At 39.6% G+C, this 23,969-nt stretch overlaps 1 protein-coding gene across 5 annotated transcripts in view; it reads right to left on the bottom strand.

Moving 5' to 3' along the window:
- The window catches only part of ntrk3b (neurotrophic tyrosine kinase, receptor, type 3b), a 159,532-nt gene that overhangs the window by 71,337 nt on the left and 64,226 nt on the right, over positions 1-23,969 (bottom strand). For 2 of the 5 annotated variants that reach the window (XM_020079640.2, XM_020079643.2), the window contains exons 4-11: positions 22,518-22,586; positions 12,755-12,909; positions 12,253-12,395; positions 10,966-11,107; positions 5,682-5,987; positions 5,139-5,153; positions 2,281-2,324; positions 457-559 (exon numbers count right to left, since the gene is read on the bottom strand). In XM_020079640.2, the coding sequence (XP_019935199.1) occupies positions 457-559; positions 2,281-2,324; positions 5,139-5,153; positions 5,682-5,987; positions 10,966-11,107; positions 12,253-12,395; positions 12,755-12,909; positions 22,518-22,586 (977 nt within the window). The remainder of the gene's footprint in view (positions 1-456; positions 560-2,280; positions 2,325-5,138; positions 5,154-5,681; positions 5,988-10,965; positions 11,108-12,252; positions 12,396-12,754; positions 12,910-22,517; positions 22,587-23,969) is intronic. The other 3 variants (XM_020079642.2, XM_020079644.2, XM_020079641.2) reach the window with 2 other exon arrangements.

The raw sequence follows: 23,969 nt of genomic DNA, 5'->3' as shown, positions 1-23,969 counted from the left end.
CTCGTTTGCATTCTCTCAGTCCTTAAGTATTGATCCAGCTGTCTGTATACAGTATGTGCATGTGAACGGCTAATTGCAAATGTATGTCCTTTGGCAATACTCAACCATGTGCAGCATGTGTGTGTGTGTGTGTGTGTGTGTGTGTGTGCATGTATGTGTGTGTATGTGTGTTTGTGTGTGTGTGTGTGGGGGGGGGGGGGGCACTTGAGGGGGCACTTGAGGATATTAGTGTAGTTCTTCAGTAAACATGCAGTACGACTTCTTTGGAATGTTGGAGAATGCAGAGGGTTTACTCAGGACTTCTAGCTGCATTACGTTTTCTATAGTGAACAAAGGTTTTATAGAGATTGGAGATTGTGTGGAATGGATTCCACACAATGACGCAACTGGCAGAAAGGCAAAAAACAAAGCTGCCTGTCTGCCCATCAGCTCGTGAGACAATTTGTGTAGTCTTACCTTTCATACCGAATTTGGAGCGTCGGCCGTATTTGTTGATGAGAACAAAGAGGACGAGGAGAAGGACACAGGCGAAGCCTGCCAAACCAACAGCAATGGAAACCTGGGAGGGACAAAATGCTGTGTCAGACTCAGACAGAGACTGTGCCTCATAATCTTTGCCTCATTTTTCATCACCTTAAATACTGCAAATTAGAGTTGATCCCACATAACAGTGTTTACATGTTTTTTTCCTTCTCTTTCTCTCTAAAAAAGTTAAACAGCTGTCTGCTGTGATGTATTCCAGCTGACAGAATGTAATTTAAATGTGATCCTCATCTATAGTCAGCTTTAAACTCAGTGCAGTTTGGAAAAAAGTGCAGCAGTTACTTTAAAGTCATGTGTGTGATGTGACTCTGAAGAAGCTGCTGCATCTGGCTTATCATCCTCGTTTCAGTTATTTCTTATCTAAAGTCTATATCAATATGGATATGTAAAAATAAATACTGCACAGAACTGCACTGTTTACAAAGTGCAGTTTTCTTTTCATTATCAGCTACAAGTTGTGAGGTTTATTGCACATGTAATAACAGGAAATTGTTTATTTATCAAATAGAAAATGAATAATATGAAAAAAAGTTTACAAAATCCTATTCACAATTCCAAACAAATGTATTATTGATCTAATCTAAACATCCACAGACCTAACGAACACTGCCATCTTGCACATTTGAAATCGATGTAGTGTGGTCCTGCGAACAATATTCAACCATTTGTGAATCAGTCTCAACTGTTAATAGTGAAATTTCACTTATCTATCTAGTTAGTCCAGTCTTTTAATATGCTATCTTGTATGCTGCATGCAACCTCTTGTAAACAGGTAATCTAAAAACTCCAAGCTCTGAGTTCACTAGTTGAATTGTATTTGGTGAGACTTTCAGAAATGGTGGGGGCCCTTATAGTTAACTTGTCATTGAATGGTATATTGTAAATTTACTCATATATAGTTGTTTTTTTTCATTTCATGATATGTCTGCTGAATGTCAGAATCATTTGATTCTGTGATTTTATCTTACATTTTCTGGCTTACAAAACTGCTAGCCTCTGTGGCCTGTGGAAGCCAAATTTAATATATATGTGTATGTATATATAATTTAAATAACATTAATATTAGTGTCCATTTAAAGGTAGCACTGAACTATAAGGTGTGGGACTTTGAACTGTTAAAAAAGGAAGTTTTAGCTGCAGCACAACAATGATGTAGGTGTTTACATTTTCAGTGTCACTGCTCCTGCCTAATAAGTGCTACACAAGTTTGATTATTAACATTTACGATGGCTCTGTTCCATTAAGGTATCCCGCTAAGCTCTGTCCTTAAACACCCATGATCAAGAAAACTGTAACTGTCACATCTCAGTGACTGCAGTCATCATTAATGTTGTTAATCACAGCAGAGCTTCTCCTGTTACGACATAACATGGAATACATTCAATAAGCCCACTGACCACTCTAGTGTTAGCATCTCTGTCTCGACTCAGCAGCACTGGTTTTAAAAACTCTACAGAATCCACACGTTACGTAACATTTTAAAACAGCATCACTCACTGCAGGAGTGTGTCACCATCATCATTAGTGTCCAAACATTCAACTCTGACAAATGACTTTAATATTCTTCATAGTGCCTGGGCGCTGCGTGTCAACACGCAGTACAGAACTCTGCAAGGGTCCTTTGACAAATAAAAAGCAGTGTGGGGTTTGTAGTAGAACACACAGCAGCTCTCTGCTGAGTCCAGGGGAAACTTCTTTAGTGTCTGTTTCATCAACATCATTAAGGAGAAAACTCACCCCGAATGTATCTTCATCTGGTCGACTATCTGATGGCGTTGTAACTGCAACACACAAACACAAAACAGCCATCAGTTGCTGTGGAAGAGAGTATGTATATAATGGCTGTGGTATAATTACAGTAATTACAGTAAATAAGGAAGAACTGAGAATGTTTTTTTATTATTTTTGTTGTAAGATTTCTTACTACTGTATTGTCATTTGCTGTGATGTGAAAACCGTACTGAACTAACAGTGGCTGCACTAGAATAAGTGATTTTTTTAGTCTTCTCTGGTATGAATCTATTTATGCACCCATTATCACATTAAATAAGTATAACACTTACACAGGTTATTGCACAGCTTAAAAGGCAACAGTAAGATGACATGCTGTGCTCTTCAGTGTCTATGATTTAAAGCATATTTTCAATATCTTTCCCATTTTTTGTGCTAGGGCTCATTGCTATTAGACTCTTGAAGTGGATTGACTTCAACAGCTGTGCCATAACAGCTTGAGACAATGTTGATGAACTAAGCATTTTTATGAGGCTTTTAAAAGTCTGCGCAGCCTTAAACACACACTAAAGTCTGACACCTGTCACAAGAGCCGACCAGGGCCTGAAATGTACCATCCAGTTTCAGCCAGACTCAAGTCTCACATTTAAGTTAGAGAAAAATGATCGTGGGATTGTTTTTCAACTGCACAACTGCATGCTCATGGTTGCACGCACACAAAAGCACATCATAATGAAAACAAGCTGTTTTAGAACCAAACACAATTATACAAGCAGAGAAACAGACAAGAAGGGTATATAGCCCAGAGCACCAAATGCTGAATGAGGTAAAATTAAATCAGCTGAAAACACATTGAACTAAATCAAACATGAGACCTTTATCTGAAAAATCAAACCCACATTTTCAGGCAGAAATCTAACAGTCCAGAGTAGCCATATCAATCTGAAAAACCATTCAGACTAATTTGATGTTTAAATGCACATCACACCTAGACAAACAAGAGGCTTTGGCAAAGCTCAGAGGTTTGAAGAGTGTAAGGAGAAGAGGACAGAGGCAGAGCCATGAAATGAAATGAGCTGGTGTGAGGGAAACTCCACTCTGAGGCCTCCAGCCAGGACATCAGAGACTAATTGTGGGCAAATTAATGAGCACATGGTAGACTGGCTGCCACTGGCTCTGACACACACAGTACACTAAAGTGCATGGCTCTGTGTGTGAGTGTGTGTGCCATAACTACCATCTATGTCCCTCCTCCCCAGTCTTCATCCCTCTGTCCTCTCCTCCTTCTGCCCTCCTCTCTCCTCAGCTGCATTAGCATGGGTCAGCACGTCAGTCTCACACTCTCATCACCTAAACACCTCTCCCTCACCTTCCTCACTCGCAGAGACTGTGTGTGTGTGTATGTGTTGCAACATAGAGTCATTGCCTGCCTAATGCAGCTCACTACACAGTCAGTATCCATCCGTCTCTGTCCCTGGCCATGCTGCAGCTTTATAATCTATGGCTGATGAGAAAAAATTGCCTCATATGTAGATGAGAGAAGACTCTGATGAAGGTCAGAGATCAGACCGGCCCACTTTGTATGAGCCATCAACAGTGAGGCTGTCACAACAGGCTGAGGCCAAGCCACGCAACACACCCAGAGATTTACGATGCAGTCGAGTGTGGGCCAAAGCTATATGACAGCACTTACTGCTTCTCAAACGTTCGCACATCACCAGCAAACGAGGTGGGAAGCTAGCTTGTTTATACTGAGGGCAGTTAGTTAGGGTTAGAGAAGCAGCCTAACTACTCTACGCATGTAAGTCATTGATACAATTCCCAATAAACACAATAAGGAATATCTACTACAATCAAACCAAGGACAGTTAATATGGCAGGAAGCTGTCTCATTTTGAGAGTGTATGTTTTCTGTCTGAAGGTAAAGCAGGGCATCACTGCAGCATCATCTGAAGCATAAAATCTCCCAAATCTCCAAAAAGGCAGCAAAGTGGCTGGTGAATTGTGGAACAGCAGAAGCCGCTGAATGGCAGCTGCTTTTTTAAAGTCTAGAATGAACAGTAACATGACATGAGCGTGTATGAGGGATAATGTATTATTTAGTTTAAAACTTAGCCTCACCCCCGACAGTCTCAAAAAAGCAGGTTTTGACTAAAAGGCTGCCAGTTTAAATCCTGACTAGGGAGCATAATCCAAGCATGGACATCTCTCCATGGTTATGGTCGTGATAGATATGATGGAGTAATAGGTCCTTGTTAATAAAAAATCGGAGAGTTTGAGAGTAATGTCATAATAATACAAAAATATTGTTGTAACTAAGGGGAAAGTTGTAATATTAAGAGAATAAAGATTTCATCAGCAAAATGTCATAAGATTATTAATTCTAATTTAACTAGAAGTAATATTCATAGTGTTATTAGAATAAAGGAATACTTTGCAAACAAGCAGCAAAACACTACTTCTTATAATATTACAACTTTATTCTTGAAATCTATTTTGTCCCTTTAAATAGTCCCAATAATCCACCACAGATAATATATGGGCTCAAAAAGATTTTGACCATCCAACCCCTTTGTAAACCTGTAAGATGAATCTGCATGATGCATTCATCTTTGTAGTTGAAATGTAGGCTATAGAAAACATTTGTATAGAAAAAAATAGATTTTGACACTGTGTGGAAAAGTCAGCACTCCAACTCAAGGCTTAATTTACAGCTACGATCAAACCCACTGCATTTTGACACAAACAATGATCTGAGCCTATAATAGTCAACCAACAAGTGATGCGTTTGTCTGTGTGTGCTTAACAACACTGAACAAACCAAAAAAAATAGCAGGTGTAAAGTTGAAAATTGAGACACTCACCTAGTTCCACTATGTCTGCAAAAGAGAAGACAGAGAAAGTCACACTATGTCAATAAATTGACACAAGGTATTAACCTTGGAATATTGACCATGGGGAGAAATTCGTGAGTCTTTGTGCGTTTTTTTCTCCTCCCTGTGAACTCAGGATGAACTGCTGGCGAACAATCTACCTGACTGAACTGTGGATGAACCCTGGCTGCTATCCAGCCAACAGGGATCAGCTGCACAACCTGCAGCCTGTGAAGCAAGATTTTAATAAAAACTAAAAGCCCCCAATAGTTCTTACACGAAGAACAGAACCTGTAATTTACACAGCAGGTAGTGAAGACAAGAAATCCAAGTGTTTGAGGCCTGTTCCAATGGTGATGCTCATTCCCGAAGAGTGGGCCCGTGGGATATCCAGGCAAAATGTGTTAGTAAACCTTGTATAAATTGGATTATACCAATTAGTATAGTCTATTGTGATCATGCTGTCAACTGTGTATCACTCATTGAACACATGTACCATGAGGAAGACCCACCAAGCAGAAATATTCCACTCACCTTCCTCAATGATGCCTGGTTCAATTAGGAAGTGACCATACACTGTCTTTGTGACCGTTCCTAGCGGGTTGCTGGCCTCCAGGGTGTAGTTGCCGTTGTTGATGTGCGTTGGGTTCTGGAAGGTCAGACAACCCTCCAGATAGTCCTGGTAGAAGTCCATCTCAGTCCGAATGTAGTCGCTCTGCACAATCTCCTTCTGCTTGTAGAACCAACGTAGCTTGGGGTGGGGGTAACCCCGAACCGTGAACTCGATGCAGGTGTGGAGGCGCTGCTCTGGCTCAGCCAGTCTCAGGATCACTGGAGGAACTGCAGTGAGGAAGGGAGGAAACCAGGTCATTTAAAGACACAGAAACGTTATGGGCATGCAGAGCACAAGGGGAAGAATAGAATGTGCAGCTCTTAATGACAGTCCTACCTTCTTCCATCACAGAACCTGTTGTCTGTTTTTTATGTTAAACTTGAGGTGAAGTATAAAGACCTTTATGTGTTGAGAAAGTTCCACCACCCTTGGGCTGATGAAAACCTTTCCTAATTTTTTCTGAACAACCTAAAAAACAATGCAGCAGCAGACTGAACACAGAGCTGTTCTGATTTGTTCTGGGAAAGATGACATTTAGGAGTTAGGTTTCTTGCCTGGGAATAGAAATGAGCCTTTTACTGTGCGTTACATATTGCAGCACTGCAAGTGATGGAAAGGCAAACAGATATAGGGACTCCTCACGCTTCAAACAGAGAGTGTAATCTCCTGTGCATAAACAAGCACAGGGCCTCACTTTCCTAACATACAGCAACACACCTCTGAATCCTCAATGACGCCAAGCTATGAGGCAATTTATCACTTTAAAACCACCAGATATGTTTCATAACCAGTTCATCTACTAATTTCTATTTGCAATGAGTCACTCTTGCAGCTACATCATCAAAAAGAAATATTTGGGAGAGAGATTTATCTGGCAGTCTCTCACTCCGTGTCTGTTCTACATAGCAGCTGTGCCCCACCAAACCTACCTATCCACCTCCACATGTGTGTGCCATCCTCTTTATATAACCAAATAGCAATTTCTTTAATAGTTGTAAAGATATTTTAGTTTGGATCAAGGTGGACTGACCGACTAACAAGCCAACATTTCCATGTAGCTTACATGGATAAAAATAGTCAGCTGTGTTAAGGTGAGAATATAAGATCATTCTTTACACATTAACAAACTGTCACTTTTTTCTGAACACCCAAAAGTCACACTGTGACAGTCAAACAGAAGACAGTGCCAATGTGCAACCTCAGCTCTGTATGTAATTGGTTATTGTGTCTTCCCCTCTGCTTGGCTTTGTCTTCCTGTATGGCAGTTCAGATCTGGTATTAAACATTGTGCTACCTCCACCCCAGAGGTTAGGTTTTCATGGTGATTATTTTTCTTAATGCTTTTCTTAGTTAGCAGGACCATGAAAAAAATACTTTAAGAGTAACTAGAAAACTTGGTGGAAGGATACAATACTGGTCAAGAAAGAATCCATGAAATTTTGGGGTGGATCTGGATCAGGGGGCATATCCAGGATTTTTTCAACATTTTCATTGTTTTCAAAGAATTCATGGGTGTTGATGAAACAACTCTGGCATTTGTAGGGGCCTGATATTTATGAGAATACATTTGGTGCAGATTCACATAAAAAAAACTGAGTAGTGACTTTGAATTGAATGTATTTTCATAAGGAAACTGTTGGGCCTCGGGAGAGTTATTTGCTTTATTTAGTGTCATTCTATTTACTATGTGGTTATAGCAGTGATTAAATGTGATTGACTAAGCTAAAATGATTGTCAGAAAAATTATAATAAATGTAACTGTCAGTTACATCACTGGTCATTACACGTGTCATCACGTGTGTAACAACTAACGCTTATGTTTTCAAACCAAATAATCATCTACTGAGGACATGAATAATCTATTTATCAGTGAAAGCTGTCATTTCATAAATTGCTTTGGCGATATTGTTCCCGCCAGACAATAGTGACAATGAAGTCCTTCAGCTGAACTAAAGGCTAAGATATTGGGATGTGTGAACATGTTGGTGTGGGGGTGTGTGCAGGAAGAAAGCGAAAAGGCAGACATAAGAGCGGAGAACGAGAGAGGAGGGAGGAGGACGTGAGGATGGTTATAGCTGTGCAGCCTATAAAGACGAAGGAGAGGGAAAAAAGAGAAAAACACGAAATTCTCTTGTTGATGGACAGTTAAGGACCTATCCATTTTCCCCTCAGCAAGGCTGTCAGCCCAGTCTCAGTCAATACAATACAAGTCATTACAGTGCTCCATACTGGTCTATAACAACATGGTGTCCTCCTGGCGCTCATATAGATGACAAGCTTTGATAACTACATGCCTTTGATCAGTGAGAACACTGAATACAAGGCCAGTTGTGCAATGTTATCAAGTGGTAACATTGGTGGCATATTTCAAATGCCATGTTGTAGACAGACTACAGATAGAACATCATGGCTTGCAGTGGGAGTGGAGGCAAAGCATTTCATGGGACACATATTCCCTGTGGGCTGAACCGAATCGTGATTAAGATTTTAACCTGCACAAAGCGTAAGTTATATTGAGGTTCTCAGGGGGGATAATTTCCTCATTAATTAGTTATAATTAGAGTTAATTCCTTGGTGTACCCCTGAAGCTACCCAGGGAACAGAACTACTAACCCAGGCTTGTGCCATGTTCTCTACACCTTGCTTGTCCAACAGTAAAATATATAGTAACATATGAATCCACATTGCTGTAGAGCTGCTATTGTTCCTCACTGCAGCAGAACAATGGGTCTGGAGAATTTGCATCGTGGCTAATTACAGTTTCTCTAAAAAAGGGAACTCATCTTTGAATGCAGGGAACGTTACTTGACGGCTGGTAATTTCGCTGTCAATCAGATGACTCCCTAATCAGAGCAGCAGTTTAAGCTATTTTATGACATTTTCAGAGACAATAGGCTGCACAGGGGAGGAAATGTAATTACCATCAGAGCATGTGGTGAAAAATTAATAAGTCAATTTGCAGCACCAGCAGAGAGTGTCAACAGAAAAAAAGAAATGCCTGGAGATGTTCATTGATAGTGTCCGTGTGGAGGAAGCCCTGAAGCCTAGATGTTGCAAAGTCTATCAGTCATTCAAGCATGGTCCTTAGCAGCTCTGCTCCTGTTTGTGTCGGAGACAAATCTCCTCCGTCCTGTGGCAGGATGCATCGCAAACAGCCACAATAGATTGCGCCTTACGACAGCAAGCTTCCTAAAAAGAGAATAATGTCTGCCACCTTTGATAAATATTGGCTTTGAATGCAGTGTGCCCCATATCTGCCTATTGCCAATCCACAGGGTGAACTAACATAAGAGCTGATATGTAATGTTATTCATGGTGTGGATATTTAGAGAAATGCTGATGGTTATCATTGCTGAGGTATTTTTTTTTTGCCTTTTCTCCCTTTGCTCCAATCAAGGCTACACTTTCCTGTGGGGCTGCAGGGTATATTCTTGTTAATTGGCTAGATCAATTTTACTTGGTTTGTAACTGTGCAACACCTCATTGCATTCTAAATGTACCTGCATGATTTGGCTTTTGTGCCTGATAAAGGAGATTTTTTTTCCTGTTGTAAATTATTCTCTAACACTGTCAGTGTCTTTAATACAAGATATATGTCAGTCCATTAAAGCTGCTATGAAAGTCATCTCATGCAAAAGACAATCACAGAGTCTTCTTGGCTCCAAGCGTTCATAATGAAACCTCCCCATCTGAAAGTTAGTGTATCTTATCCAGAACTTTTTTCTTGACTTATTTTTCCTTACTGTCTACCTGAACAGGTCCAGTTAAAGACATAGTGCCAGGCCTGGGCTGCAAAAATGTATTGTAATTGATTTCAGTATGGAACTATTTATAATTTGTGTTAATATATATATATATATATATATATATATATATATATATATATATATATTTATTAAATAACAATAATAATTGTCTTTGATAATCTTTTATGAAACATTACATTTGTTATGTAGATATTTATAATCATTTTCTTGGGAAAAACATCCAAAGAGCCTTACATGAATTTGTCCTAAAAAAAGGTGTTGTTCTTGATTGGTGTTAAATTCTCTCCTCTTTTGGCCAATATTTGATCAATCCAGACAAACACAGCTATTGATACTAAATACAAGATCATTTGTTCTTGGCTCTGTCTGGTATAGATGGCCAACAGATGAAGCTTCAGGCTCAGCAGCCCTGCCTCCCATCCCCCAATGAAACTACCCTATACTCCCAACTGAAGAAGCAGGTGAGCAGCATTAAGTTGAATGACTGTCAGTTGGCATAATTGGCTTGGGTCTGAGGGAATTTCTGTTTTATTAATATCAAAATGGAAATATCATTTAGTCCATGTCAATAATAGGAATTCAAACGCTGTAGTTCATTATTTGTATAGTTTGAAAATAATTCTTTTTTAGATGGTGTAGTAAAAATTCTATTCTTTTGTTAATGTCATTAATTTATGTTCAGACAATTTCCCATTTAAATGACAAATCAAATTGTAAAATATATACTATTTATTGTCTTAAAACAAATCATGAATTCTACTGTAATTACAATATGCGTACATTTGCATGCATGTTTGCATGGTGCTATATTTTCTGTGTTCTCGGCTTGGTCTGTGCTGGTCTGGTGGTTGGGCCTAATGGAACATCCTGACATGGCTCCAGAATCGTGCTATTGGACTACTGTACTGATAAAGAAGGACCAAAAAAAAGTCTATTCACAATTCAAAATCCTGAATAATTCTGAGCAAGCACATTGCAGACTCCTTTGCAATTTCATTGTGAGTATGTTAGCATGTTGAATTTTGTGTTTTGCTGAAAGCAACGTGCCTACATACAGCCCCTCAGAGCCTGCGGGCTGCCAGAGCCCTGGTGGTAAATAGAGCAGTATTATTTCATGATGAAAAAATCCTATATTATAAATTGTTGTCCAGAAATCTATAAGTTATTTCTTTTTCTTTTGTGATTTTTGTCCTGGTGATTTTAAACCTTATGATATAAACATAAACAGCTTTGCAATTTAGATTTTCTAAACAAATCAGTGTGAATAAGCAAATACTTTATATTCACATAAAGTATTTTAGTTATGTGAACTCACCCTCACATAACATAGGCAGCATTAATATGAACTCTGAATGTTAAATCACTTCCCCTCACTTCTAAAGTTAATCAACACTGAACTTTCCTCAAAGATTTGATCACAGGAAAAAATCCAACTCACACTGTACGTTGAGCTGGATGGAGGAGTTTGTCATCCCCACCACGTTCTCTGCGATGCAGGTCAGCTGGAAGTTGTTGTCGTCTCGGCTGATGTTGAACAGAGTCAGGTTGATGGAGTGGATGTTGGGCCAGTACACATTGGACTGTGGACAAAGGATGAGCAGACACAGAGAGATGTTTAGGTATGCAGAGGATATACTGTGCAGCACATACACTTGTATTGCAGAGTTTAAATCTTTAATTACTTAATTAAAACTTTAGTGAATTATTTATTGGTTAGACTCCTGTGGTAAGACACAGAATAAAGTGAGGGAGTACACACCATCAATTGGAATTAATTACTTCAAAGATTTAGTCTGGTCTTTCTACTAATGACCAAGAATGTAAAGAGAGATAATTGATACATTTTTATCACAAATTTACACCTTTAAGCCAAACTCCATGCTTACATTTCCCTCTTTGCCTTTAGCTGTCCAGGTCCCCCAACACTTTACTCATCCCCATGAGCTACAATATCTATCTACCGTAAAACATCGAGCCCGAGGCTGAGGTAACTTTCATCTCTATAGTCACTGCGAGCATTAAAGACACCGATGACAAATACAGCCACATGGCAATTTCAGAAACTGCTGTTCTCCTCTCAGCGCTGTTTATCTCTGCTGTTGTTATTGCTGTGACGTCCCTGGGGCCTGACTCTGAGGGGGAGATTAATGGGTTAGCTAGCTCACTGTGGGTTCAACCCTTGCCTCTCGCTCACACAAGACTGACGTAGCTTGAACAGGGGTATGTCACCATGGTAATATATACAGCCAAGAAGTTCCTCAGCATGTGAATATTGTGGATTTTTGGACTAAAGTTTGGGTTTTTTAAGCACGGTGAAGCTTGTTGAAAAAGTTACTGCTGTTGTCATAGCAGCAAGACACAGGGTTTGTAAACACATAATGGGACATGAGTCAAAAAATTAAACTGGACCATTGGGCAAATCCAGGAATTTTCACTTTCTTTAAAACTGTGAGAAAGGAATTTTTTTTGACATTTTCACAGATTTCCCAGGGAATAATACAGAGATCTCGATAGAATAAATGAAGCATATTTAGGGGCCTAATATCTATGAGTGTCTGCAGTTTGGTGCAGCTTGATTGAATTTAAGGGGACTGTTGGGCTTTAGTGGAGGTCTGCACTCTATTGAGTGTTATTCTAGTTTTTTAAGATGTTATGGCAAGGTTAAATTCTCATAACCACTGAACAACCTGGTGGGTTTGTGTGTGTGTGTGTGAGAGATTCTGACCTGGTGTGTGTTGATGGAGTTCAGGCCGCTGACAGTCCAGTCCACTTCAGGCAGCGGAGATCCAGATCCATTGCAGCTTACCGTCACATTGTCACCCTCCATCACCAACACACTGCTGTGGCTCACACTGATCTCTGGCAAGTCTGCAAACACACACACGCACAGACAAACACACATTAAATGTCATGGGGATGAGTCACCAACAGAAGATTATATTGCAGAGTCTAGAGCCTCTGTCAGAATCAACACACAGCTTCTCAAATCAGATTCACCCTCTGAACTCTGTCACACCTTCTCCTCTTCCCACCTCAGCTCATCCTCCTTCTCTTCGCTTTTCTCTACTTCACCTTTAGCCCTTCCCTTCTTCCTCCTGCTTTTCCCGTCTTCTTACCCCACCTGCTTCACCTTCCACTTTTTTCCGTCTCCTTACCCGACCCACACCCTGTTATTTTCGCTTCTTTTCCTCCTTTTAAAAGCAGATCAACCCCCCTCCCTCTCTTACCACAGTTGTGGATGTACATGCTGTGCAGTCGCATCTTTGAGGCTCCATTCCTGCAGTACAGCTGCTGCGTGTGAAGACTGGCCTCTCCTCTCTGCTGCCAGAGCTGGATCCAGCGGATATCACAACCGCAGTCGAACACCACACCATCCAGACGGCTTTAAAAGCAACGAAGAGAGAAAGAGTCAACAACAAAAGCAACAACAAGCAGACTGTCCAGTCACCTTAGCATACAAGCTGCAAAGGGGCACCAAACCATTATCTGAACAAACAGCACAGGCAGGGACATAACAACAGTTTATATCCTCAGCACCATAAACAACAACAGCATCAAAAACAACAAAAATATTAGTATTAGAGAAAGCAGTCTACCAATGTTGTTTAATGACTGAAGCTGCATACTGTAATTTTCAACACCAATGAATTGATTTGTCAAATTAAAATTGCACCTCTACAATACTTTTTTTACACTCAGGTATAGGACTATGCAGGTTTTTTAAAAGCAGACAAACCCACTTAAAGAAAATAGTGATTGATTTCCCACAGTCAGTAGAGGACTTTGCCTTTCTGCATTTTCCCTGGTGTGTCATGTTCAGAAACTGAGGCGCGCTCTCTCTCTCAGATCACTGTCTTTACATATCAGCGTCTTCACCTAGATGTCACATTTCTATCGCCACCATTTGGAGCTGTAGCGGATTAAAACCTGTGTCTACTGCTGAGTCATTTGACTCGGGAGTGAATGCTGATTGTATCCAACCAAGACCAGGTGAAAAAGCAGTTTAATATATGCACAGTGGCAAGATTTGAACAACTGTTTCACTAATTCACTTGTATTACCATTCCTATCATCACATGTGGAATTGGAATTTACGTGACAAAAAGTCTTCAGGAATACCCACCATTTGTCTCCTGTTTCTACCCAATATGACACAGATACATCAGTCCACACAAGTATGGTTGAAGTTTTGATTGCCACATCTTTGAGTTTTAAATACAATACATACAACTAAAAACAACAAGGATACTGCTAGATAACCAAAACAAAGCATAATGTCAGTTAGTTATAGGTTAAAGCCTAGTTTATACAATCTGTGAAGGTAGGTAGAGTCTACACCTTAGCCTCCACAAGTGGCCAACAACATGATGAGCATTTACAGCTGTGCACATGTATGTCTGTGTCACTATTCAATACAACACCAAACACTAGCTGGAAGAAGGTTACTATGCCACTGTATGTGTACTTCAAACAGTGGAGGCTGAAACTGAGTAGATCAGGTTGGAGTTGACTGAAGCACGAGGCTCAGTAGCTTGTCTGTTCACTGGACTAGACCTGCAACCAGGTCGACCAATCACAGCAGCTTTCATCCCCACGAGTGTGATTTTTAAGGAGGCGCATGTCTTGGTTATGGCATAAGGAATATGGCCACACATATTCTTTCCAGTTCATTTTTCATCAAAAAATCAATTATTAACCGATCTCCTAAAACAAAAGATATACCATCAGAAATTCTGAATACATACCATTTTATGGTAAACCAACCATGATTGTTTAAAATTAAACTTAATGACCGGACCACCAGGAAAGTGATATATTCACAGGAAAACCTTTAATTCTACAGCCTTTGGAAGTAAAATGAACTTCAGCCAGCTGCTTTGTCAAAGGAAACATCTGCTGCAGGAAAAAGCAGCAAACTGACAACACTCTCAACCTATAACAGTCTTCACAATCATAATATAATTTACAACGACAGTAATGAAAATCTGCCATATAATGACAGTGACTGCTCACATTACTGTATGAAAGTCACCACAGATGCGCTTCATAATATTTTAGTTGAATTTATTGAAGTCAACAGACAAGAGGGAAGAAAGTGAGTGTCTGCACCGTGGCATTCAAATGTAAGGAGGTCGAAGGTCAAAGCAGTGTTCAGGCTATCAGTCTGCAGCTGTATTAGCAGCAGGCTGGTATCACTAGGCTCCTATGCACATACATTTTATCCTCACACTGGTGTGCACCACAAAGTCACATTACTCAACATGTGGTGCCACCTCTGCATTTTGCATATGTCCAATTTGGAGGCTGTGATTGACCAATTTTGTCAAGATGAATGCCTGTCCAAATGTCCTTGACAGAGGTCAATAAGATATTGCAGAAATCATGAATAATGTATTAGCTACATCCACCATGCTGTATGAAGTAATGAGAATAGATTCCCGCAGGTAGATCTCTCCTATTATCTGGTGCTCCCTGGTTCTGATACTGTAGTTAGAGCTGCATTCTCTATGTGACGACTTATTCATCAAGCTACAGATATTCCTGCTACTGAGAACAGATACACCATCCATTATCATCCAAATAATTTTTTCTTTAATTACAACCCTATTAACTTTATTCATGATTAGAAGGAAATTATTTATGAAGATGCAATGATGCAATACACTTATATACCAATACTGAATACTGCATCACACACTTAAGTTTTCTTCTTATTTAATTTCCACTTATGAAGGAAAACACACATGTAAACTTCATAGTAAGGCCTCGGTTGTCTAAACTAAAATTATATATAGAATTTTATAGTTATATATACCAAAGTTTTTGGGTACAATTTTAACAATTTTATGTTTGGTTGACTGTTGAACTATATTGTGCTTGCTTCATTAAAATGAAGCATTTCTTTGTCTCTGTTTTCCCTATAATTAGTACCATAGTTCTTATTTCACAAACCTGAAAAACACACCTATACAATTTTATTTGCAAACATGAATGTCCAATGAAGAAATAAAGAATCTCCTATTAATCTGTAAAATCTGAGGCTGGTAAAAGCAATATTATAAAACAGACATCATCCTAACTATAACTGCCAAGTTAATGTCTGACAATGTCACATGTATTTATTTCCTATTAGAAAAACATATCCCATGATTAAGATTTCTAAAAATACAAGAGAAGCTCTCTCCACAGACAGATAGCTCCCTGCATGCCTACAAGAAGAATTTAATTTAGTACTAAGAAAGTCAAAGCACAAGGGATCAAAGCTCAACAGAGCAGGGCAGCCTAGGCTTTCTTCCATTTGTACTGCAATTATGGTAATTGTTAATAAAAACCACAACCTCCATAAATTCCCCTATGTTGCTCTTGTCAGAGCTCATAGGTTCCTACATGCTGCTGTATATAGATACCGGAACTAAGCTGGAAAAAGCAGGATAAGAAAGCTGCATCCCTGTAGCAGGTCTGAACATTGCAGTGGCGATTTAAGGTTTTACCATTTAAACGAGCAATAAGACAACAAAAGAAAAAATAGCAAACTGACAGATGGAAGTTGATAAATGTGTGGACAGCAGATTAGACTTAGAAAAGAACAAAAGCAAACAGCAGTGTGACCCCAGATGGAGAGAGCTAACAGCATGATGTTTCCTTGAAGCTGGCTAACGATCCACCCCACTACTCCAGAGGAGAGGTAATGATCACCACCGGAGGCTGTTTTTCTGGGAAATGTACACACAGGTGCTTTGGCTGAGGAGACGCGGATCACAAGCAACGATAAGCTATATACTGCATTGTTGCTCGTGTGCTTTGATCTCAGCTTGAATGCTCTGCTTCCTCTCCTTATACTGTTGTCGGGAATGATTTTAGCCTTTCAAATCCTGTGTGCTTAATAAATTGCCTTCTTTGGCTTTTTTTCTCTACCACTGTTCCACTGATCTGTGTGACTAGGTTGTATTTCCTCTGAGGCCTGGATTTATGGTAATTTAGTGGAAAAAAGGGGTTATTTTTCTCTGGCTGCTTGTCAAATCCCTTATATGACAATCCAGCACATCCACATGTTAATGCATATTAATAATAGAAAATTAAATTGTGGATCCACTGTATATTCCTCAAATATTTGTCAACTGACTGCTTACTAAACCTCCCACCAGACAGGGATTGTACCTCTGCCTATATTTTCAAAGCATGTCTCCATGCTCCAAAATGTTCTTAATTACGAACTGTACACATGGAGCTCCAGTGAGCACTATCCATAATATTTAAACAATGGGGGGTTGGTTTATTTTCCTCACCTTCAAAGACTCAAAAGCACAAGACAAAACAGGAGCAGAAGCTAGTGCTCCTGTGATGCTTTGACCAAATGAGACAGCTAACTAAGATCAGGTCATTCTTTTAAGGTCATCCATGGTTTTATCTTTTTTTGACGTAACCATTACAATGCTCTTTAACCTGGCATCACTCGCCTTTGTATAAACCACAGTTAATAACCTATAAGACAAACTAAGAAAAATCCAACAGTGTTGCCAGTACTTTCATTATTGTTAAAGTATATAATAGAGATTATCCAGCTGTCATGTTATTAGATTGGCTTCCAGTGTCTTGAAGCAGCTGATTGACAGTCTGATATCTATTCATAGGCATTGGACTGAATGAGGCAACTAAGCAATGAACATAAAGTGGTTGGTGCATCGCTGCTGCACTGTTGCTCCTCCCTTGTAAGTAACATGAAATGATGTATACTTTTTATTGTACAGCAGGAGTAAGAGAGATTAGTGTTTCAAAAAAAATTGTGTGAATCAATCAGGGGAAATAAATGCAGAAAAAATGTAGTTGACTCAACCAATGTCAAATGTAATACTCTTCTTGTCAGCAAGAGCTTTTACAACATAAGCATTTTCCCCTGATCCAGCTAAATTTGAAAACAGTTGCTTTTACCAAGCCATACAAAATGTGTGTCATTGCTTCGCCACACTCCTGGTTGCTGCTGGACTGCCGCCATCATTGCCATGCTGTATCACGCTGTGAATAAATAAATCACTGTTTGTCCCATGATAGCATTTCTGTAAGGTTGCAGACACTTGGCCAGTAAGTGTCCCAGCAGGCTCTCTCACAGTGGTTTTTTTTCCCTTTAAACCACTACGGCATAATTTGTCTGAAGAGCCAGACCTTACTTTGGCTTATCGACAACACCACCTGCACTGCAATCATGTAGAGGAGCAGGGGCACCAGAGTCTGGTCAGGGAAGGCTCCAGGTCACAAACATGGACAATGTGAGCAGCAGCTTAACAATTGTTTTTTTTTCCTTCAGGGTCTAATGTTGTGGTAGGGGCTCTTCAGACACTTTGGGGTTATTTTAAAAAGATAGGTGCTTAGAGAGCTGATTTTTGTTTGCATTCATATAGATATGTTTAATGCTTAATGCTATACTGGCTCAACTATCCCACTGGAAAAGTAACAGACAGGTTCAAGTCAATTTTCTTTGTACTCTGGACTATTTGACTATTTTAGCTGAGTGTTAATTGATGCACTGGTGGTTGTGTTTTTACAGTTCTGGTAGGAAAAATACTTTCATTATTTTTCTCCATTCAATCTGTGCCTTTTTTTTCTTGACTGCTAAAGCAATGTCATATCAGAAACAGAATGTTTTGCAGCTTTAAATTACAGAATTCAGATAAATTGCCTTTACTGACTCTTTATTTGGGAAAGGATTATACAAGAAGTAGATCTTTATTTCTAATTCACCCTGTCACTCAGTTAAGACAAACTCGAAAAAACGTCCTCCATCATTACTTTTTATTTTACTAAATAAAGTATAACATCCATTTTCACAGCACTAATCAATCAGAACAGCAGGAGTCATGTCAGAGCCACTTCCTAGAATGATGTTGATCTGCCCTGAGGGAAATTCAACACTTCCTCCAGAATTTTCACTTCAAATCATGCTGCCTTTATTGTATAGGTTTGCTTTTGATGTGAGAAAACATGAGGGCATTTTGAGTATCATACTATCAATCAGAGGTAGGCAAAGAAAAACAATGGTGGAATTAGTTCAGTGGAAATGTATTTTGTATTGAGTTTATTATATGAGCTGTCCATCTTATTCAGTGCTTTTTTTAACCTGACTTTTATTTGTTCATGCTGGCAATGCCCTAGTTTCTTATTTGATATTATGCGTATGTGACTTAAACCAAGATTGGATAGTCTAGGGTTAAGGACATATATTCTACACATTCAAACATACACTGAAATCCAGGTTCCACTTCAGGTTGTAAGCCCCAATGATTAAAGCTGAAAAAAAACTTTGCTTCAGTCATAATGTGAAAGAAATGAGTTTTGCATCTGCAATCAACCATGCACATTTACTTCCAATTCTGGATAATCACACTTATTTCTAAGTGTAAGTGAATGGGACAGTATTTGGAATAATAGTAGTTACTGCATGTTCAGTTTCTTTGTAAATTTAATAAACGTTTGGAGTTTTAATTTTGGATTTAAATATTTCCAAAAACAAACATGCTGCTTATTATATGAGCAAACCTAAGTATGATGTGAAGGCCCCCCACCTGTCCTTTCGCACATGCTCTTTTATACTGTGTGGGATATGCATGAAACCACACTGACTTCATGCCACAATGATTACTGACGCCTGAGTTCACTTTGAAGCAGAGCTGTCTTGTAGTTGGTATTTTATGTACTATGTAATTTTAATCAAACATACTTATTGTCCCCATGGGGAAATTTTTTTTCTGGGCCAAAGTGCTACAGCAGCCGCAGAACAAATGTCTGGAAATATTTTTTTCTAGAGCTGGTCAACATCCTCCCTCTCAACACTGCATTTACAATGTCACAAAAAAGTGTTGATCAGTGAAGGTTTCGTCTTCATTTTGCACACATGTATTCTTCCCGGCAGTGTCGGTTTTTAGATGGTGACTTCTTTAATGCTAAGGCCACTGCTGCCCCCAGTCTATGCTTTTCTACCACGTTTAACATTTTCATACTCTTTTCCTCTTGCAAGTCAGTCTTTGATGTTTTTGAAGAATGATTGTAAATGTCATGTCATTTAAGTAAGAGTTTGCCCTGAGTGCAATCGGAGCCTAATGATATGAAGGTTAAAATCAAGTAATTTACCTGCTCATAGAAATGTGTAATTCATCCTAATCCACTGGCAGTCATATCAGACGATTACACTTTTTTATCTATTCATATTTCATCCATATTCAAAGAAAAATCCATTTTGCAGTGAGAGGCGTAAATGTTTGACTTTGTGTCGGCCCCTGCTTCCCAGAGAGCTGGGATTAAAGAAGGGCTAACAGAATAAAGGGATTCGGGATGCACGTTGCCTCAGGCAGATCACTTCAGCTCCTAATAAGGATTTCTGCTCTCTTTTTGTGGACCAGACAGAATGAGCTTCCTCGAAGACGCCAGTCCTGGTGACTGCTTCAAATAATCTCCAATAATATCACCCTGGAAGCCACAGCGGAAGATTTAGCATTTAGCCGCCCCCTTCACCCTGCTGCTGTTCTCAGGCTTGTGATTGGCTGGGCTGTGCAGCACACTGCAGCAGCTCTGGTCCTTTGGCTAAAGGGCACGCAGACAAAGAGGCAGAGCCGATTATCTGTGTCTCATCCAGAGGCAGTACGCAGCAGACATCTATTGTACAGCTTCAATGTGATGTTGGGGCCTTTTCACAGGAGCCACAAAAGACTTGAAATTATTGAGATTTCACTGATAATGTTGCCATTGTAACTGATATTAAGATATTGCAGGGAGTGTGAAATATCTGTGCAATCAACCTGAAAAACAAAGCCCCTGTTTTGCAGTTACACTTTACTAAGCTTGATAAGGGGCGTCCGATAAGGGAAAAACAGACTTGAAATACGTTTACTGAGAAACTCCTTTTTTCTCTTTATGTTTCATCATAAAGGTTGACTTCTACTAAACAGACCACATAATGAATGAACTACACAGTCAGTGCTTCTTCTGGGTTAAAAGAGAAGCCCATGTAGAAGAAGCTCAATCGTTTATTCAGCTACTTTAACATGTTTTACACCTAATTAATTATGTGTGTAGGAGCAGTTACAAGCAGGAAATGTAGCATTTAATTCCAATCTTGGTTCATCACACAGCTTTGATGAAACTACATGTTGTTTAATTGGGATTTCAGAAGGGCACTGGTGCTTTTTATCACTCTTGACGCATTTTGGGCCTGCTTGTTCTGTACAAATACATTTTCTTAATTATAATGTCTATGTTGTATGGAAACTTCTACCCTCTTGTTTTCATTTCATCTTTATAAAGAATCACAGCGTTTAGTGCTATAGTGGTCAAATAATAGATTTTGATGAAATGTGCGAAGATCAACCGGTGAAAACCTCATGTTTCCAGCTTTCGAAGGCCCTACGGTCTAATCGCAGGCTTAAAAAAGGTTTAACACATTTTTTATTCATTGCAGGTCACTGTCACCAATGTTACAGCTTTAAAAATTTTACTCTTTCATTGTTAAAAATTACACTGACAAAAACAGTGCCTAGAGTGACTGAGATAACACGTTGTTGCGACAGCAACATGGCATAGGGCCATGCTCTCCTTTTGTCGCATAAAACGGAAATTATTTCAGCCGGTTTGATCTTCCCTCATTTACATAATATCAGTGTGGTTCAGCAGCATGGGTGGGCACTCATCACTGATAACTGCATTGTTTATTATTCTAATAATTAAAGGCAATAGCCACCCTGTGAGCACGCTTCATTTGGCATGATTGAATGATTGGCACTTACCAAGTTAACATGGTTTGGGCAAACATGTAGCCACAGTGAAGAGAGTAATGATGTCAGGGCCACGTCGCAGACTCTGCCCATGATAGAGTGACTCATTTCCCATTTGCAAGGCCTGATTCCACATGGCTTCTTTCTTGCATAACGCCTCGGCCCACGTCTGTGCTGCCACGCCACTCTAACTGACACCTCTTAACTAAACACACTAAATGGAATAGACATAAACCCTCACTCCTCATCAGCATTCACCAGGAAACACGAGCATCACCCTGCCCTGCTTTTCATGTAGATGACAAAAGCACAGAAGTTGTACAAACGAGCATGAGAAACGAATTTCACAACCCAACAACGGGCATTCTGAGGGACTCACAGACCCATCTGCCTCTGATGAGGGCCCATAGTGAGATGACACTTGTGTAGCACTGGTATGGGGTCCAGTGTGAATTGCCTCCTACGCAGGATGGATAAGAAAGAATGTTCTGTAATATCGCTGGGTCCCACAAGTGCTCACTATGACAGTGTAAGCTAAATGCCCCAAATGCAAAAAAACCGCAGTGTCAGGGTAAGCAGGGCTTTCCCTCTACTCTGCTACCTGGAGCGTACGGCGGCAGGACCACTCCAAATCAGCATTGTGGCGTGTTCTCAGAGGACCTGCCCTGCTTCTACCTCTGAAAATAGCACAATAAGGAGGCCTGCTTGAAATAGTCTTGTATCACTTCCTGCTATACCTCAGCTCTTTATGCCACGAGGCGCAGGAAGTGGAGCTACGGTTTAAAGCACAGCAAAAGGTTCACATGATGGACAGTGCTGACAGCAGTAATGATGTGTAAATTACAAGCGGGTCGACATCGCAATGTTCTCCCTGGTGGGGAAAGAGCAAACTCATTTCATAAACACAATGATCACTAAAATATTCATAACAAACAAGAAAATGGGGTCTGACTCCCTCCTCCTACCAGGCCATTACATTTCCTTTATGTGTGCTAATTAAGTCAACAAATGACATCTTAGATCATAATGCCACTATACCGCCTATAGGTTCCCTCTTTTACACGTGCTCAGACAAATTAGAGTTTTTGTTCAACAAAGACAGGAATTATATTGGCATGCAGTGATGAAAATTTGGATTGAGGCAGGGAGCGATGATAAATTGCTCTAATAAAATTTAAACAGTTTTAAAAACGAGCGAACGAGAGAGATCAGAGAAGGGCAGAAGACTTACAGTTCAGAGAGTTGGAGGTGCTGGAAGAGCTGCCATGACAGAGTGGTGAGAGGATTCTTTGACAAGTTTCTGCAGAGGAAAAAAAAACAAAGAGAAAGTTAAATGCAATGTTACATGTGAATTACCTTAATTCTGTTATTTGATGTCATATCTGAGGTGAAATTCATTTTTCAATTTATTTTTGTTTGAGCCCCACATTGCTGTGTTCTTCTACTCATGCAGAGATGCATTTCAGTTTGTACACTGAGCTCAAATATAATCAAAACAAAACAAGCAAAATTGCAAAAATTTATATAAAGGCTGGCATTCATAGCTAAAAATAAAGCAAAGTACAATTGACAACAAAAGGGAAACAGGTCCGGCTGTGTGGAGCTTCGGGGCCTGGCCAACTCAATAAAAGAAAGTTGACTGCTTTCAAGTCAAATAATTCAATTGACTTAATGAACCCCTGCAGCTCACAAAGGCAACTAAATTCAACAGCAAATAGCCGGACTTACAGGTGATTTGAACAGGAGCTTTAACCGGTTAAAACATGAGCAACAGGCATCTGTCTATACAGTTATTGAGCAATACATCATCTTTATGTGGACAATACTGCAGCAGTGAGTCTAAAAGTACACTATCAAATCCTATCATCAGTCCAGGCACCATCAATGCACTGCATTACATCATGAGAGAGAAATGAAAGAGCAACATTTTGTCTGATCTGGTGTTTTCTTTGATGTGAACAGTTGCCTAATGACTCACACATTTTCCACATTACTGTCGCTTTGAACGCAACACTGCCGCTCGCAGTGTGTATTTGGTCACACTAATTCAAATGGCTGTACTGTACATACAGTGCGATTACACTGAGAGATTAGATTTTAAGGTACACAGTGGGTCAATGGAGATACCAACATTATGCAGAAAAAAACAAAACAGATATTGCCTCCAGAAACTGGAATATAGCAAATTAGCTAGTTAAAGGTTACAGATAACTGTGTAAAAATAATATATATTTAAATGGTATGGTTAAGTTATAACCTAATTAACCATATAGACAACAATACAATCCGAATGCAATTTTAAGAAATGCAATATAATACAAAAACAAATATTAAATATATGGAGTATAAAGACTTGCTAGTAATGTCCAGTTCTGTACAGTGACTGGGTGAGTTCATGTTGACATGTTCACACACGCACACGCAGACTCTTCATAGGTTCATTTGTATTGTAGACCAAGGTCTATCAGATACTCCTGTAACCAGAAGTGTCGCTATGGCAACAAGGACTAAGGATGCTGCAGGACTTTCTCATTTCCTGTGATATCACTCATGGACACACATTCACATGCACACACATTCAGTTACGTGCGCGGGCACACACACACACGCCTGCACAAACCTACACACACTCAGTTAACAACCAAAGAAGCATGTTTGCATGAAGCGCACACACACTTGTTAA

The sequence above is a fragment of the Paralichthys olivaceus genome, chromosome 1 (assembly GCF_024713975.1).
Source record: "Paralichthys olivaceus isolate ysfri-2021 chromosome 1, ASM2471397v2, whole genome shotgun sequence".
NCBI lineage: Eukaryota > Metazoa > Chordata > Actinopteri > Pleuronectiformes > Paralichthyidae > Paralichthys > Paralichthys olivaceus.
Note: the sequence above shows the minus strand (reverse complement) of the source record. Positions and strands in the feature narration are given on the sequence as shown.